General features: G+C 36.5%; 2 protein-coding genes across 4 annotated transcripts; both read right to left on the bottom strand.

Annotated features, from left to right (window-relative positions):
• Positions 1 to 4,431: 4,431 nt before the first annotated feature.
• Positions 4,432 to 8,611, bottom strand: LOC139454269 (brain-specific serine protease 4-like). Of its 2 annotated transcripts, XM_071235882.1 has the most exons (7): positions 8,378 to 8,606; positions 7,456 to 7,539; positions 6,959 to 7,154; positions 6,322 to 6,431; positions 5,830 to 5,970; positions 5,107 to 5,249; positions 4,432 to 4,651 (listed from the first exon to the last, which is right to left on the bottom strand). In XM_071235882.1, the coding sequence occupies exons 1-7, from the start codon at positions 8,442 to 8,444 to the stop codon at positions 4,475 to 4,477; spliced, it is 918 nt and encodes a 305-aa protein (XP_071091983.1). In that variant the 5' UTR covers positions 8,445 to 8,606; the 3' UTR covers positions 4,432 to 4,474. The 2 variants fall into 2 exon arrangements, with proteins under 2 accessions (XP_071091983.1, XP_071091984.1); XM_071235883.1 differs by lacking the exon at positions 7,456 to 7,539 and having other exon boundaries at positions 8,378 to 8,611.
• Positions 8,612 to 12,480: 3,869 nt separating this feature from the next.
• Positions 12,481 to 16,800, bottom strand: LOC139448617 (plasma kallikrein-like). Of its 2 annotated transcripts, XM_071230185.1 has the most exons (7): positions 16,692 to 16,800; positions 16,131 to 16,211; positions 15,591 to 15,738; positions 14,629 to 14,747; positions 14,379 to 14,507; positions 13,797 to 13,951; positions 12,481 to 13,304 (listed from the first exon to the last, which is right to left on the bottom strand). In XM_071230185.1, exons 1-7 carry the CDS (start codon positions 16,759 to 16,761, stop codon positions 13,140 to 13,142), a joined length of 867 nt encoding a protein of 288 aa, XP_071086286.1. In that variant the 5' UTR covers positions 16,762 to 16,800; the 3' UTR covers positions 12,481 to 13,139. The 2 variants fall into 2 exon arrangements, with proteins under 2 accessions (XP_071086286.1, XP_071086295.1); XM_071230194.1 differs by lacking the exons at positions 16,131 to 16,211; positions 16,692 to 16,800 and adding an exon at positions 16,060 to 16,067.
• Positions 16,801 to 17,926: the final 1,126 nt, after the last annotated feature.

Here is a 17,926-nt window from a genome sequence, read left to right as displayed (position 1 = left end):
ACAATAAACAGGTAGATGTAGCTAGCATACATGACATAAACAGTACAATTTTACGTGATAGATCTATTGTTTATGTAAATGTGAACGTGCATGAGGCTGTTTTACCGGAAGGTGGGCGCCCACATTGACAGTATCTGTAGAGTAGCTGGCACACCTGGGATGTGGGGAAACATTGGCGGAAGTACGGACAGTGCTCTCCACATCTGCCTATGTCATGAAATATACCAATCAGGGATGGAACTTCCCAATATAACGAATATTGCAAAGACGTCAGTGTATTTGTGTCAACAAATCAATAATATATATCATACAAGGTGCCCATAGCGCCACAGCTCATTTATGGAAAGCTCTAAACATTATGAATAATAATAAATCACTGTACAATTTGAACAAGCAGACCATTGAAGGGTTGTTAAAGGAAAAATTGATGGGATTGCAAATTTATCGAGCCTAAACCCCCTTTAAACAAAATTTATATATTTATTTATAAAAATGTTTAGTATAGCGTGAATTAGGAACACAGGCATCTAGAATATTGGGCGCAAAAGGAAAAAAAATATTACGACATTTTATTATAGTGAAACACAATGATGACACCAGGTGTTAGCGAAGAGGGTATGCATGTTCTGCTTTAGCGGTAACACCCGCCACTCACATAATCAAAAAGGTTCCAGCAAATAAAGAGATGTGAAAACTCCATTACAGGTCACAAAATATGAGAAAGCATTGCTCATCATGTTGACAAGCGGTGTGACCTTTCTAGTAAATTCCTCTGAATGTCTACTATAAGATATCTGGAATGACATAACCAGGCTGAACACTGTCATATTCAGTTCCAAAGAAGAACTGTTTTGAGCTCTTTGTATAATTACTTGAGCCGTTTTAAGACTAATCCAAAAATACTATATTTTTCTTATGTGAAGTGAGATTGCTGACACCTGTTTCTTCGGTATTCACTATCCGTATTATTATCAACGAAGTCACACTTTTGATTTATTGTCCTATGTTTACCAGTACTTAACCATGCAAATAAGTAATACGATTATATTTCTCAAAGAATTTAAGGACCACCCGATATTTCCATATAACTACAGTAAATAATGTTATAATGTACACTTAATCATCATACCATGTATACATCTATAGTAATATGAAATAATCGGATGATCCTTTGCTTTTGAATAGTATACAATTACTGTGTCTTCATATCAATTCAAACATCAGTAACATGCATGTCACAAGGTAGTGTGTTACTATTCAAAGGTAAATAATTGTATAAATTTATCTGACACAATTAATCTTAAGAAAAATAGTCAATCCTGCCTGCACAACATTCGTCACCAACTTACGTGTTTGACCGTGGCTCCCACACATAAATGTCAACAAGCAGAGAGTAAACACAAAAATTCGCCACCAGAGACTCCGGACGCGAATTCCCTCACACCAACCCATGACTTTACTTCAAATGAAGACAGCTAACTTAGCAAACGGTTTTATTCGGAAATAAATAAAGCTTATATTATAAACAACTTTTAAAATAACGATGATAGTATGGACCATTGAACAACGATTATTTGAGACTTTGTGTGACAACATTTTGTATTCAAAGACGTTGAGATGAACAAGGACAAAAGTGTTACTACAATAGGTACACTACATCAAGGTCAAACAGGTGTGTGCTCGATAAACAACAGGATGTTTGGCTGTTTTGTGGTCATCAATGTATGATGTCACTATCGAAATATTTCAATGTTGAAGCGACTCCAGAAGAAAGGATGTTTATCACTGTGACTGGACAGTAGTGTAATTCAGGTTATTATGAAAATATAGCTGAATTTCACAAACGTGATCATATCACAAACTCAAGCATTAAAGCGTTTAACACAGTAGGGCACATTCCTTTTTGACGCTTTTATTTCAATATACATTTACATGTATACTTTAGTTGCTCTAGCGTCTGTGTATTAGGTCGAGATGATATAATGCGGATTTAGTGTCAATTGACATCTTATTCGCTTCTGAATTTCTTTTGGTTATTTAACGCAGCACGCAGTAATATCCAAGCTATTTGACGACCATCTGTAACTGATCGAGTCTGGACTAGACAGTCCATTGACTGACATCATGAACATCGATCTCCCCGATTTGGATGCGATGATATGCATGATGATACGAAAAGGTTGAGCATGTCCTGCCCTGCCGGTAGCACCCGCCACTCACACAATGTGCATATAAGTAAGTATTTGTTGCCTGACGCCTTACGCCAGTGCTCCTGCCATTCGGCGGTGGTGTGTAAACAATCAGGAAAGATTACAGGTGTTTGTGAAAAGGTGAGTCTATCCTGCTCCATCTGTGAAACCGACCCGTGAAGATCCGGGTTAGAATAGGTAAAAGGCGACTATGCTTGTCGTAAGAGGCGACTAACGAGATAGGGTGGTCAGACTCGCTGACTTGGTTGATGCATACCCTCGTATTCCAATTGCGTGGATCGATGCTCATGATGTCAATCACTGGATTGTCTGGTCCAGACTCGATTATTTACAGACCGCCGTCATATTGCTGTAATATTGCGGCGTTTAACAACACACTAACAAACAAACAAACCTCCGAAACCTTTCGCAAAGGCAAGCCCTTAGGCAATAAAGCATGAATAGGTAAAAAAAATGGTATGTGTTTCTGAATGTGTCGTCTGTGTGTTTGTCTATATACATTATGTGTGTGTTGTGTTGTGTGTGTATGTGTCTATGAATGTGCGTGTGTATCTATGTTAAACTTTGTGTATGTGCGTCTAAGTAGGTATGTATGTGTCTATGTGTGTGTTGAATTGTGGTGGTTATGTGGACATACATAAACATCCTAAATACATTTTATGAGTGCAAAACATTCCCGGTACATGGTGTACCTTTTCTAATCACGATAACATACCGTTAGAAAATGTAACCTTGACGTAATGATTAATATCATTAACTGCATAGTATGTTGGGAATGCCAACGTATTTTATAAAGAAGTTGTAACATTTACGGCAAATTCTACTTTTACTCCATGTATCGAGCTGCGAGTTTTACATTAAATGTATTATCATTGAAAAACCTTTGTCTCTTGTTCAGCATTTTCTTTCATTAGCTTTAAAAAAAATTAATATGTAAAATAAGTCCACCTGCGACTAATAAATAGCTGTTTTTACAAGCTTACCAAAGTTTATATACTTCACTATCCATGATCGTGACCTGGAGAGTATTGTTATCTGCTTGGCTAGTGTTCCTATACAAATACACATATATTAGTCACACAATGTGCATGATGTGCAACCAGTTGGATATATAGGACAATGGTGTGATTCTAATTATCCTGCTTCTTCTGTTATTTATGCCAGGTCAGCACAAATAAGTGAATAATCACAATCGTAAATATCAATATTTTTCCTTCTCAAATAGCAAAGTTATTCAATGTAGAGCTTAGGTCTGCAATCTATAGCTGACACGACTTGAAATTCAAACAAGCTCAACTCCCACCATTCACACCATTCGGTATATGAAAATCAGGTTGCAGGGGGAAATTTTGAGTGAATATTACTTAATTCCACATCCTTATGACAGTTACCTCGTTACAGCACTTATTTTCCTGTTAATTTCTGTTAAAAATAAACTGTCAGCACTCAAAGAATACTTCTACATGGTTTTATTTTTAAAACATAAATTTAGATTGAAGACTTTTATACATTAAAGAATTTCGCATTTCGCATAATACACAACTGCTTATGAGTATCTTAGTCATCTTATCTTTGAATATAAATTTGCATTTTACAGTACAAATTTACATTTCAAACATGTAAGGGGTTATGTGGTTGCAAATTTATTTCTTACCCCAGTCTTCATTAAACCAGTTTATTTTTACACAAACTTACCCAGCCACAGATTACCTTTTACACACTGTTGCAGGAATGAATGATGGATAAAGAGACATAATCAAATTTAACAGCAATTCTTTCCATTTTCAATTACATGAAAAACAAACTCGGTATACATCTTTTGACCATCACTTTATAGTTATGTCAGTATCATTGTATGCATTGATTTCTTTTCTTCCAACCATCCAGCATTCTTCATCACATAGCCTACAGACGTTCCCATCCTCATCCCCATCCCCATCCCCATCTTCCCACAACCACACCCACCCCATCCTCATCCCCGCACCAACATCACCTCCCCATCCCCATTCCCAAATCCCCACATCCCCACAACCATAACCACAACCCCATCCACATCCCCATCCCATCCTCACACCCTCACCCCCACACCCACACCCACAACCACATCCAACTACATCCACACCCATCCACACCCACACCTACACCTACACCCACACCTACACCCACATCCTTCTCCTTCTACTTATATAAAAAACTACATGGAAGAAAAGCATTCCAAGAAGACGGTATTGCAAGTGTTTATTCTGTTGCTCATCCCGTGTCCGTTAGTAGTGATAAGGCTTCCTCACTGACGTTACATAGTCAATCCAAGCGATATATTTGGACACTCTTGTATATTTTCCAGGAAACATGGGCCGAGCACAACCAACACCACTAGACACAACTCCAATAAGAGTCCATTGGTTGTTGTAGTCGCAAATCAGAGGACCGCCGGAATCAGTCTGAAAAAGAAAAAAAAGAAGTATTTCTTAGCGGATCGGTTTGACAAAATTGCAATGTGGTAGTAATAGTAGTAGTAGTAGTAGTAGTAGTAGTAGTAGTAGTAGTAGCAATAGGACCAGTAGTAGAACCAGCAGCAGCAGCAGTAGTACTAGTGGTAGAGACATTAGCAGTAGTAGTAGTAGTAGTAGTAGTAGTAGTAGTAGTAGTAGTAGTAGTAGTAGTAATATAATTTGTACGTTTAAAAGCTTATTCTATTTTATTAGCAAAACCCACACATCAACCTTCCGCTGTGCACAAATAAGACAGAATAAACAACACTGTGATCGCAATTACCGTTTATCATTTTATTATTACTTTTGTCTGCCATGTACTCTGACAATAACCTCTCCTGACTGTGTGATGATATATATATAGATGTCATGCATTTCTGCATCTGACAACATAAACAACGTACATTACACGAATCTTTTCCTCCTTTGTCGAAGTATCCGGCGCAGAGCTGTGTGTCCACCATGTTGTACGCCGTCTGGCACGTCTCCCACTCCACCAGCGGTACTTTGACCTTCTGTAGCTGGAACGGCTGGAACAGCCTCGTCTCTGCAACATCATGCCACATGTTATAACCGTTACTTTTAGCATGAAGAACACATCTCGTGGTGGCAACACAAGGCAATAAACACACGTATTGGAACATTCACAGCTTGATAGTTTGGAGTGTTTAAAGTTCCCCACATCAAGCTGACACGCCGCAATATGATCACTGAAACATTGTTCAAGAAAGTGCCTTTGTTACAAAAGAAAGTTAATGCCTTAGGTTTGACAACAAAAAGGGATTGGGGTGCAAAATATTTTTTTTATTTATCCTTTAAGTGAAAATGATTGTATGTCTTATGAACGGTAAATGAAAACAAGCTGTCTGTAGTCAATTCCTAAGTGGGCAGTATGTTCTAAATGCCATTCAAAGACTTGATGTTTGTCGTTTGGATTTTTATACAGACCTTTATCCTTGACAAATCTTTCACAATTATTAACAAGGAATGAGTGTTCCGTGAACTTTGAATAACTTTGTACACGCTCTAAAGTATCTAAGCAATTTATACTTGTAGACGTCTGAAGTTGGATCTGGAAGTATATTGCTTTACATAAACGGAAAATTCTCGCTTGGTATGACACTCACCTGATGTAAGTCCCCACCCAGCAACAATGCATTTCTGCATGGGTTTGTACTGATGGTCTTGAGGTGGAAGGCAAATCGGACGTATGCATTTGCTAAACTTGATTGGTTCTTTTAGTCTTAAAATTACAATATCGTTGACATCTGAAAAAAACCATGATATTGATTGTTCACATGAAGATTTTCAAAGAGACGGCTTCTTATTCTAACATAAAGGTATAGATGGATATTTGTTTTTTATAATGAAGCCATGCTTGATGGTTGATAACTCACTGGTGACATTCAGAGGGCTTTTACAACACTAAGAATTGTGATTGGCTAAGTCTATTTTCAGAAGATATACTTTTACATATGTACTTTATCCTATTCGACTTGAAACGGGAGGTATTCAGTAACAGGGAGGTATTCAGTTTACAGAAATGTAAACATTTTAGTCAACTCAACAAGTGGAATAAAATATTGATACATGCACATGGGAGAATATTTCTCACACACCTGACCAATGCTCTGGATGCATGCTGAAGGCTGATACTGTTGCATTTCGCGTTCGGCGTCTGTCTGAGGATCCGAGCCCCACAATTACATCTTTGGCATTCCTTATTCCCCTATGTGAAAATAAAACATGTATATGTTTTCTCTGTACACTATATAATTGATATCTATCATATATAATTCCATTCTTGGATACCAACACTTGAATGTGATATGAAGTTGTGCGCGAAGCACATTCACATTTCTTCATAAATCATACCAACAAGTATCAGCGATTTGCTAAATGGTTTGTACATCTGTTACATGTATATAAATAAGATACTTTTATACGTGGCGTTGAATCACATCATTCACCAAGCGTGTTACAGTCTGTTTAAATATCAAGCTGTCATATCAGACTATCTCATAGTCTAAATGGTATTTGTTGGTCCAAATGTAACTGAAAATAACATTCTTTACATATTTGGCATACAAATGTAGCCTGGTGGTTAAGGCGTTGTTGGGTCGATTACTCAAATGGACACAGTTGTGACGTCCAGTTAAGGTATCCACCGACGTCATACTTCTCCCCTGAAAGCATATTTAATCACTCATTCACCCACTCATTCGAGAAAATAAAAGCCAAAGAAGCTATACTAACATGAGGCAGTGAGCTGCACTGATGATGTGCCTGTCGTCGATGATGGCGCCTCCACAACGCAAGGAACCCTTGGTGAACAGCGCTACGGTCCATGGCAACTCGCACTCGCCAACGTCCTGTCCACCAACGATGTAGGTGGATATCCTAGGTATGGGAGGAGATTCAGCAACGCCACATTGGATGTCCGTGGGTATAGCTTGGAAAAGTTCAAACAGTTACTTCATTATACACTCCATATTTTCGAGACATCCTTAAATATGCATATATCCGAAGTGTCGTAGTGAAACATATTTTTGACATTTACCTCATTTATTAATATTTTATAGTCATTGTTACTATTGCAAATGAAGTTAAACAAAAAAGATATGGGTCAAGAAATGATTCATGCGAACATGTCAATGTAGGCTTTGAACATGAAGCAGCTTTATTTATGAATACAACATGCTATGTGAAGCTACCTTGTATTTGCGTAATATGAAATTTAAAGCCTTAAATACCTTCACACTTGCATATGTCCCAGTACTGTTTGCAGGCGGGGAAGCTTACGCACTGCTTTAAAACATCACAGAAGCCACATAGGTCTGTAATATGACGGAACATTACAGTGACATGAAACCACACAGTGCAAGACTTGAGTGAACATTGTTACCTCCATATCTATAACGTGCAAGCGATCATTCACTTTACATAAGTGTCTCACAAAAGCAATGTTGAGCAGTGAAAGCTTTTCTAATGTTGCCAAACAATACGACAGAATTCATAACATTATTTGCAATTTTTAAAATCCATGCATATGTAATGGAGATATATATCTCAATGAACTGAACATAGTATCATTCCATGATTTACAATCGCATGCATCATGCATACAGGGGAATATACACATGTATATATGATAATTTACATTTGGACGCATTGAGAACTATTTGTGGGGCGGTTCGGGGTACCAGTCATGTTAAATTTTATAACGAAACAAACTTTCAGTCCTTCAAAGAACCACGACACCGCTTCAAATTGACTACATTTTACGAAATGAAAAACAGTATTTAACCTGTATATCTCAACGATCTCATTCCAAGTCCAGTCTCTGGTAATATCAATTATAACCTTAGAAATAGATCTAACATACACATAATACAATGTAGAACCCAGACCTATGCTAAATCATTTCTTCCGGATACGATTAACCTGTGGAACACTATACCCAATGAAGTTACTAATTCTTGCTCATTAACAAAAATCAAATGAACAATACGTGATACCTCGCCTTGATATGATGACAAAGTATTGTGATTATAAATGGAAACATGAAACAAAGCTTTTTTTACAAGGCAGCTATACTTTGCCATTCCAAAAAACTAATCATTGTAGCGCGAGCATATATATTATTCATAATTCAAAAAAATGACAAACACTTACTGGCGCTGTCGGTTGTCAGGAATAAGGCACATAGTACAAGTAGTAAAAGTGCAGATTTCGTCCACATGTTTCCAATTAAAGTGTTTCCTCCTCTTATCTTCCGTAATAGTGTACGAGACAAGAATGGAGCATCAAAGGATGGTGCTTCCACATAACATTACTTAAATACGCGTACAAGAATTACAACTATTTCCTATGTTGACCCTCATTTGGATGACACAAGACAACACACCAGCTCCTCCTTATAACTAGTCCCTGAAAACGTACCTGCACCATCTTTTGATAAGGATTATTTGTTTTACTTTTTCCATTACCCGACGCAAATAAAAGGCTACTCTTCAGCTTAGATTACAAGCGAAGTGGGCACTGGTGTAAAGTCCTATTCTTTAAATGGTGTTTGAGATGTACTTAGGTCTATGTTCGAGAGACAACTGTGGATTCTCTTCTTTATCAACTGAGACAATAGTTTGTTCAAGCACTGATGTCAACCCCTATATAGGAGAATGTGCAGGTTAGGTACAACAATGCGTGGTTGGTGCGACTACATGGTCAACACCGAATCTACGTCGCCATTGACAAAATGAGTCAATTGTAATGTAGTTAACATAGGAAACGTTCATTCATAACAATCCCTATTTACATAAACCGCCTTTCTTCTTCTTTACATCTAATCGTTACACAGTAACTCTTTCTTCTAGTGATGGTATTATAAGACGTTATTTTCTACGTATTTGTTTATGTCTCAATCATAACCATATTGTTATTTCTTGTTCATATCACACCTTTCAAGACTTTTTTTTAGTACACTTGAAATGCAGTAGGTTCATGCTCACTCAGCTTGTGTTGTTAGCAAACAAATAAACCTGGTAAAAAGTCCTCATATTACATGTATAAACGTAGATAATTCACAAAACACGAATTCCAAACATTTGTATGCTTAATTATATCACCATGACTGACAATGATAGGATTCACAGAAAACAAAAGTCAATGTGTATCATGTTTTTGGCTTCTAAACCCAGAATAATGAATATATTGTGATGTTTAAGGCTCTTTTTAACTTCTTAATATTTTTTGTCAATCTTTGAGATAAGTTGAGAGATTTATTCGGTCTATTTGAAATTTGTTTTCACACATTGACTGTAACATATATTCGTATGGCCAATAAATATAGAATACTAAACGAGCTCCCGTGTAATACCAATTTTATGAAACGAGTGAATAGTTGTGGTATTTGACGAGCGAAAGCGAGTCAGATACCACAACTATTCACGAGTTTCATAAAATTGGTTTTACACGGTAGCGAGTTTAGTATTTTATTTATTACTTGCCATTTAAAACGTTTTTAGAATTATACTGTCGAGTGTGAATAGGCTGACACCTACACGATCCACGGCATAATACAATTGAGTTTAACAGAATAATACTTCAAACACGTCAAAAGTTGAAACGTATGAATTTAATACCATACAACTGTCTAGCTTTAGAATTCAAGCGTCCGTTCCACAAAATTATCATAGCGTTAAGGTTATCGCAACTCACATACTTAAACTTAGACCAACGACTGTCGTTGCGCTACAGCACGATCGCCTTGTGGAACGGGGCCTTGCACCTCAAAGTTTACAATCACGTCACAATACCCGATGACGTAATTTGTGGAATTTTGTTGCAAGATCCTTCGGCGAAACAATGCCATGTGACGTCAGCCTAGCAACAAGGTTGCTGTGGTCATCGAGTGTGCTTAAGCTCCTCTCAGTGATCTATCATCTCCACACGCAATGTCGTTGAATAAGCCAAGGGATGTTGAGAGCTTTCAATATTTTTCGTGAAACGTGTTCCGAGAGTACATAAGCACGCGTTTTGGTATTACACAATGTGTAATACAACTGTATGTTTATTAAACGGGTGATCTCTTCACGGGCAAGTAATAAAATATTAAACTAAACAAAATGGAGCAACATATTCCTAAACTTAATATACCGATCCGAAGCTTCATTGTGAAGGGTACTGCATGACAGCAATGTTAACAGGAAAAAACAATAACATTGAGGGATGTTTTTTCCTTTGCCAATTATGGAAAAGGTATGTGTCCACTTCGCTCCCTCTTCATCATCTTCATTTGATTGTGAGTGTTTTGATCAATTTAATTTCTGAAATGATTAGGTGTAATTCAATATGAGTGTGAGTGATTGAGTGAGTTTGGTTTTACGCCGCTTTTAGCAATATTCCAGCAATATCACGGCGGGGGACACCAGAAATGGGCTTCACACATTGTACCCATGTCGGGAATCGAACCCGGGTCTTCGGCGTGACGAGCGAACGCTTTAACCACTAGGCTACCCGACCGCCCCTAATTCAATATGACATGCAAAGGTATGAGATGTACATAAACGCGTAAAGTTGTTACAAGTATCTCTATTACGTATTTGGAGTCAATATATATTAAGATTTTGAAAACATATTTTTAAAAGTAAGGAGCGTTTATATCATATGTATCGTTCAGGTCCATTTTAAATCAAAATGTAAAATGGGATATAAGATTTAGAGAAATGAAGCCATTTTAAAAGTGTATTAATGTGTATTAATTTCTATTATTTATTACTCTTTCTTATATTCCTGATTACCATAATCTCATGTCAATCTACCAACATAGCTTTGTCCCATATTGTCCCAAAACATATTTATTTCTTAAATGTCAATTAACAATGATGTTATAATATGCATAACATTTACTCTCATTTTATTAATCATAACTTGATAGGTACTTTCCATGTATATATATATATATATATATATATATATATATATATATATATATATATATATACGTGTGTGTGTGCGTGTGCGTGTGTGTGTCTGGTTTTGGTGGGGTTTTTTTGGGTGTTTGTGTGTTGTGTGTAATGTTTCTTCAAATGCACTACTTTGTACAATTCATTGTATCAATGGGCTGAAAGTTCATGCATAAATCTCATCAATAATCAATCTCTTATATCTTTTTGTGTCAGCAACAAAGGATAACAAGAATGTTTCTCATTAAGGATGAAAGGTGCATAATAGCATTATGCAGTGTGTGTTCTGGTGATAAGTGCTGCAACTTCAGAGGGGTTAAACAGGTGCATATAATCCATCAGAGCGGGGTTTGTTAAATACATATATACATCTCAGCATGAACCATCTATGATGACTATGTACTCTTGATAAGCCCTATTCATTACACTAACTCTGCACTCTCAATCCTGTAAGTTCGGCTGAATGGTCTATTAGAAAGAAGAAAAGAAACGAATGCTAATCACTATTGGATAAACATGTTTTTCCTGCATACAAAATACCAATTTAACGCCAGTGAAATGACGTTTATCGTTGTCTTTTAAAGGAAACAACTTACCATTTGTATTTGACCATTAGTATTTGATATATATTCGCTTGTAGTTGGCTACAACAATGCAAGAGGATCTATCATGAACATCTTTGTCAATAGAAAAGTCATCACTATCCAATTTAGATAATTTGAAGCTTTTTTCAAATTAACACAAATACCACTCTTGAAACGAGGACATTTGAACTTGTCAGTGCACTGGGTTCATCATTACTTAAAAGCTTTTGCATAAGACCCTTGTAAATGTTAGAACCTGGGAAATGCACTGCATACAAGTGTTACCTATTAAATCTACATCCGACTTGTCCGATAGTAAGTTTATCAAAAATGCCAAGTTCCTTGCCTCCTCCAATGTATATGACAAGATCTGCAATAAAATCTGATAGACTGATTATACGGTATGTCGTTATGGGATGAATTGCAACTGTAAAGCACAAGGGGAGTGTTGGGGTTGGGGGAATGAAGGATTGAAAATGCCTTATTAATCCATATTGATCTTTATTCTCCAAAGAAAACCAGAATTGTCATCAATGTTTCCAGTCTCATCAGGCCATAACTGATTAACGGTTATGAAGTTGTAATGTATAGTTATGTGACGTCATATCATTTAGGAGAATTATGGCGTCACAATACCAAGGTAACAATGAACAAATAACTGACCCCCTTTATATTTAACTTAGGAGAGTATTTATGAATGAAATGTTGGTCTTTTTGAAAAAATGTAGGTACATTATAAAAATTAAGCTTATATAGCGGGAAGCCTAAAACACTGCCGCTTCCACATTTATCGAAATATCGATAGGAATAGAGGGGGTGTGGCTTCTTTATTTGTGAACGGTGAAGATTCTTTCTTCTTTTTAACTTAAGTTCTGTCTTTCCGATATACTTTTCATTGCACGCACTAGAAAAACATCAAAGTAAACAACATTTCTAGTATCTTAAGTCATTTTGTTTTTCAGTAAATTCAGTAACCTTTGTAATTTGGACTGAACCGATAACGTTATGTGTGTGTGTGTGTGTGTGTGTGTGTGTGTGTGTGTGTGTGTGTGTGTGTGTGTGTGTGTGTGTGTGTGTGTGTATGTGTGTTATTTAAATGAGAATCTGCCAGTGAAATTTCTTTTTAAATATGAAATGTTGCATCTCATGATCATGATAATCGTCGCCACCAAAGGATATACCATTTGTTTAGATCTCAAAATATATTCAAAGCAAAATACCAAGACTGAAACATTACCTTATGTTTATTTCTAGCTACCGAGTTATACGCACGTGTGTGTACATGAACTCTCAAAAAATAAAATTAAACAAAATGGAAATCAAATTGCCATGAAACGGTGCATGTTCATTTTGTCACGCATTTATTTTAACATTGATAGGTGCAAACATTCAAAAGAGCTGTTCATGTTCTTTAACACTGTTGATCCAGGTGGCATAGTGAGGAATGTCTATGTACACAGAAACAGCTTCTTCGCAACTCCTGTGTGATGTGCTGACAGCGTACAGAAACCACTTATATTCTCGTTGAAGCATCATTGGGGCTCCTGAATTTCCCTGAAAATTGTGAGATCATTTATAGTGCAAGTTGTATTTTAAATTTAATAATTTCTATCAACTGAAAATTCAATTAAATTCAATTCCCCTTTGAAAAGTAAATTAATGGTGTAAATTGTAAGTTCTGTTTTATCGATAATGATATTATTAAGCAAACTGATAATTTGTTCAATAAGAATTACCAAAATAATAAATTAAGTACATGTGAACTTGACATTTATGAATGAGTAAGATGGGTTTAACGCCGTTCAGAACAGTATTCCAGTTATATCACGGCGTGTCAGATTAATGTGGGAAGAAAGTCCGAAGTGATGCAGGTTTCCACTAAGGCGAAACCCACAAACTCGGATATTGTGCTGACAAAACTAAAAACATAATCAAGGCGAACCGGGATTCGAATCCACAATCATAAGTTTCTGGCGTACCGAACTCTGCACAGCGAATTGCAGCGCCTTAGACTGTGCGATTAATCATGGAATATAAATTCCTTACATGACAAACTGACGAAGAAGATATGCTAGACCACAATCCAGCGCAGATCGAATGTTGTAGTGCCGATACTTCCGGGTAGATGCTCACACACTCCTCACGGCTTATTACTGGTAGCACAGTTGCCTGCAATCTTGCCCTTTGTTTGTTCCAGAAACCTTAAAACATCAAAGGAAACTGGCATATTAAAAGTTGTAAGACAACAAAAAAGGACATCACATTGACATCTACAATATACTGTGGGGTTTTTCACCAATTAAACTCTATGAAAAGTCACACTACATACCAATATTACACAAGTTACCGGGCAAATCAAGGTAAACGCTTCAAAAATTGGATTCGACCCAAAAATTAGAAATGTTATTCAAAAGTTAATAGGCTAGAAAACAGAAACCGAGACACTGTAAATTTCAGGGGCAAAATGTGATATCCGTATCAAATACATCCCAATCGCATAACCATTTGTTGTTTGTCTCATTTCTAGCCACCATCAAACATTGGTATGTGTGCTTTTTCCCCCCAACTGTTTAGAATTGAAAAATAGACAAAATGGTTTGATATAGGGAAAAAATAAAACGCCCTTACGCCCAAATCCTACGATTGTGACCAGTTCTCCCTTTTCAGGATTGGTTGCTGTTCCGGGTATACATATTGGCTGAATACAGGGCGTAAACCCAACCTTCTTCTTCAAGGTGAGAACTGCGACATCGTGTCCTGAAAATGATACAGGCACAACAACCCTTTTAGTAATGATGACTTAATTGATTTTCTTTATATTCCATATGTTTTCAGCAGAGATTTAATTGATTATGGAAATGGTTTTGTAAGAACGTACTTGCCAAACCAGTGTTTCTATATTTAGGATGAAGCGTAAAGGACTCCAAGTCTATGTAGGTGAGCTCTCCAGCCTTTTGTGAACCCATACCCACATGCACATCGTCAGCGAGGAAATACCTTGTAAAGATAATTTGGAATGTAGTGTTTGTCGTTGTTATTTCTTTGACAAAAAATGGCTATTGGGTTTCCATGATATTAAATTTGACACTATATAAAATTGTAACAAATTTAGAACTCTTGAGAAAATCTTCACGAGTTTAGAACTTACAAGTACATGTTCCTATATTCGATGAAATATGCCTGTCTCGCAATATCAGGACCATCTTGTGAACAGCGTCGGTCAATCGTGAAGCGTCAAGCATATGATACAAAAACAAATGGCGTCATGGTGTTAACTTCAGAGGGGTTAAACCATTAGAGGTGGGGGGCTTGTTGAAAACATTTGTGCAGCTCAGTAGTCAACATGTATTGGTTATAACACGAAGGCTACTTGACAATCAGATATTTTTTTTCGATTTTTTCTGTTTTCATATGCAGGCAACACGATCTGTCCATCCCAAAATTATATTTATAGTATTCGTAAAATGTATACTGATTTTTGTCAGATTTAGTGAATTTGTGATAGTGATGTGTGTGATAACTAAATCATGTTGATGACAAAACAAACGTACTATCCTTTAACATAGTTCATCATAAATGAATTCATGAATCGGACAACTTTATTTACAAATCTAGATATGATTATGCTTGATAATAGACATATGGCTGGGTATTACATGGGACACAACCAACTCGTATCCTAAACATAACTTAAACAAATGTTAAATGGCGACTACGCTCTACTGTAAGTGCACATGTTCTGCCCAGAAACTATTATCTGAGGGACGAGATTCAAATTTGCTAGGACTGCCAATTAACCAACCCCTGTCCACCTTTAAGAATAGTATTTCATTTTCCTACCTTTGACTGAAGCAATGGGCAGCAGTGATGATATGCCTCTCGTCTATTAGTGTTCCAACACACATTTCAGCCTTCCTTTTCTTATCACGAACAATAACTACCCATGGGTGTGGGCACTTTCTGTTCAGCACTGTACCGCATGAAGATACTGGAATAAAGGTATGCTTTAATATATTATGTGATCCAATGCAATGCATGATGAAAATGAAATGGACAAGGACGTACCTATTCTGTTGTTGTTACATGTGGTCTATGAAATGCTAAAACAAACAAAAGTACTTTTCATACAAACCAAATACGTGTTCATTCAAAAGCATTTATAAAAAAAAGTTAAATATTTTTTTAAATACATATTTTGCACTGTTAAATAACAACATGACCTAAAAATCAGATATAAACTATTCGCCTTTATTTTTTTGCAAATATGGATATTATCTTTCATATGTTGGGCTGATATGCATGAACTTACGCATCTTATCACAGTTTTTTGCAAATATGGATATTATCTTTCATATGTTGGGCTGATATGCATGAACTTACGCATCTTATCACAGTCAAGTAGGTCATAGAGTTGCTGGGAATCCGCATCATGAAGGAGACCGGTCAGAATCTTGCATAAATCTTCACGAAATAAAAACTAAATAAACAGATCGTTCATTGTTGAGGTAAACATGATTTCCTTAGCAAATTAGCAAATACTTATTTCCTTACAAATCTTTATATATTAATAAATAGCATTAAAGAAGCAGATGAATTGTTCAAGCCTTACTTAATTAGCAATTCTATAGGACCGACGCAACGTTTTGATTAAAGATCGATAAAATTACTATTTTTCAAAGACGATCACATGAACATGAAATGAAACACATTTGAAACTGCTTTGCTATCCAGCAAGTAGCACTCATACATTGTTCAACGTACAGCACAAAAATCATATCATTTGAAAGCAGAAAAAATATATTTATATTGATTTTGAACAACAAAAGCTAAACGATTTCACGTTGAAAAATTGTATAAACCTGAGAGCATATTTTATACTGTAGCTCTATTACATGCCATTACATATCAAAAGAAAATTAATGCATTATAACATCCACCTACCTCCAACTCCTTGTGCAAGAAAACAATGGCATATGCAGAACAATAGGCTGATGACAAGAAGGATACGCATTATTCAAGACAGTTGGCAACTCAACATTGCTTCGCTGGATGATCCCGTCTGATTCTCACTCCGTGGTTTTTGTATGTTGTACTTGGGTCAACATGCACAGGGTAGGTCTTAAAGGCTAATCGTTTGTGTTTTTAATCAAAGTGCAATTAAGATCAAAGAGAAGCATGTATACATACCTATATATATTAAGACGTTTTCCTCCCTGAGCTATAATTGAGCAGTAACTCTAAGATTTAAAGGACGTATTTAATCTAAAACCAACTATATCATGAGTCATCTGTTAATGACGTCCCGCCTTAAACCCACTTATCTAGACATAATAAGATTCTGGAGGACGAAAGCATATTTTTGACGACACACATAAAATGGGAATGTAATTGTCATATTCTAATACAGATGATGTTGTCGTACATGTATACCTGTGTTTTTAAGGCAAAAGCAACGTAGTTAAGAATCTTCAAAGGTTATTTACAACCGTAACATTTTTTGCAAGTGTTTTCTTTCCATTTCCCATCACAAACCACAAACCACAAAACAAATAGTTCAACAACGAGAAGACATCACTTTATCACAATCAAAGTACTCACCATTCACTACATATTCACCAACATTCTGAATAAATTGATGTGATAAAGGGCACATATTCAACAGATTTACAATTGGCGTTTAAATTATGTGTACATATGAGGTGCATCATTATCAAGCTGCAGACTGTAATATCAATTTCAAAAAATATTTAGGGGCTTCAGTATACGTGTGCCATAAGTCACATACTGGAGAAAACACATCTCTGATTCCCTAAAGCGTGCATGGTCCAATTACTTGTCAATATTAGGTTGGAGCTGTCCACAATACTCAGTAAGTAGATTGTAATTAGGTATAAATCGTGAATTGAAAGAAATTGAAACTGTACCTGTTTGCCTGTAAGCGCTTTCTGAGTGTTAAATGTACAACTGCAAATCATTATATAAGAGGTGAATGGGGAAGATACCCACTATATGTATGTCTGTAAAGCGTTATAAAATATCGGCGTGAAAGTTTACATATGCCTGACTAAAGGTTTGTTAGAAAATCCTATATTCCGTTACTTAATGCTGCGCACAATGAGGGGGGAGGAGGGGGGGGGGGGGGGGGGTGGGGGCACGGGTGGCCCAGTCGTCTAAGG

The sequence above is a fragment of the Haliotis cracherodii genome, unplaced genomic scaffold, assembly GCF_022045235.1.
Source record: "Haliotis cracherodii isolate W230 unplaced genomic scaffold, xgHalCrac1.p SCAF_10, whole genome shotgun sequence".
Classification (NCBI taxonomy): Eukaryota; Metazoa; Mollusca; class Gastropoda; order Lepetellida; family Haliotidae; genus Haliotis; species Haliotis cracherodii.
Note: the sequence above shows the minus strand (reverse complement) of the source record. Positions and strands in the feature narration are given on the sequence as shown.

Bases quoted from the DNA above. Each gene is read 5' to 3' on its own strand.
- LOC139448617 (XM_071230185.1), bottom strand. From the start codon at position 16,761: ATGCGTATCCTTCTTGTCATCAGCCTATTGTTCTGCATATGCCATTGT. The intron at 14,748-15,590 runs GTAGGAAAATGA...TATCTTTACAAG, and splicing joins GCCCATTGCTTCAGTCAAAG to GTATTTCCTCGCTGACGATG. The intron at 14,508-14,628 runs GTACGTTCTTAC...TATCATTTTCAG, and splicing joins TAGAAACACTGGTTTGGCAA to GACACGATGTCGCAGTTCTC.
- LOC139454269 (XM_071235882.1), bottom strand. From the start codon at position 8,444: ATGTGGACGAAATCTGCACTTTTACTACTTGTACTATGTGCCTTATTC. The intron at 7,540-8,377 runs GTAAGTGTTTGT...GTCATATTACAG, and splicing joins CCTGACAACCGACAGCGCCA to ACCTATGTGGCTTCTGTGAT. The intron at 5,971-6,321 runs GTGTGTGAGAAA...GGTTTTTTTCAG, and splicing joins GCATCCAGAGCATTGGTCAG to ATGTCAACGATATTGTAATT.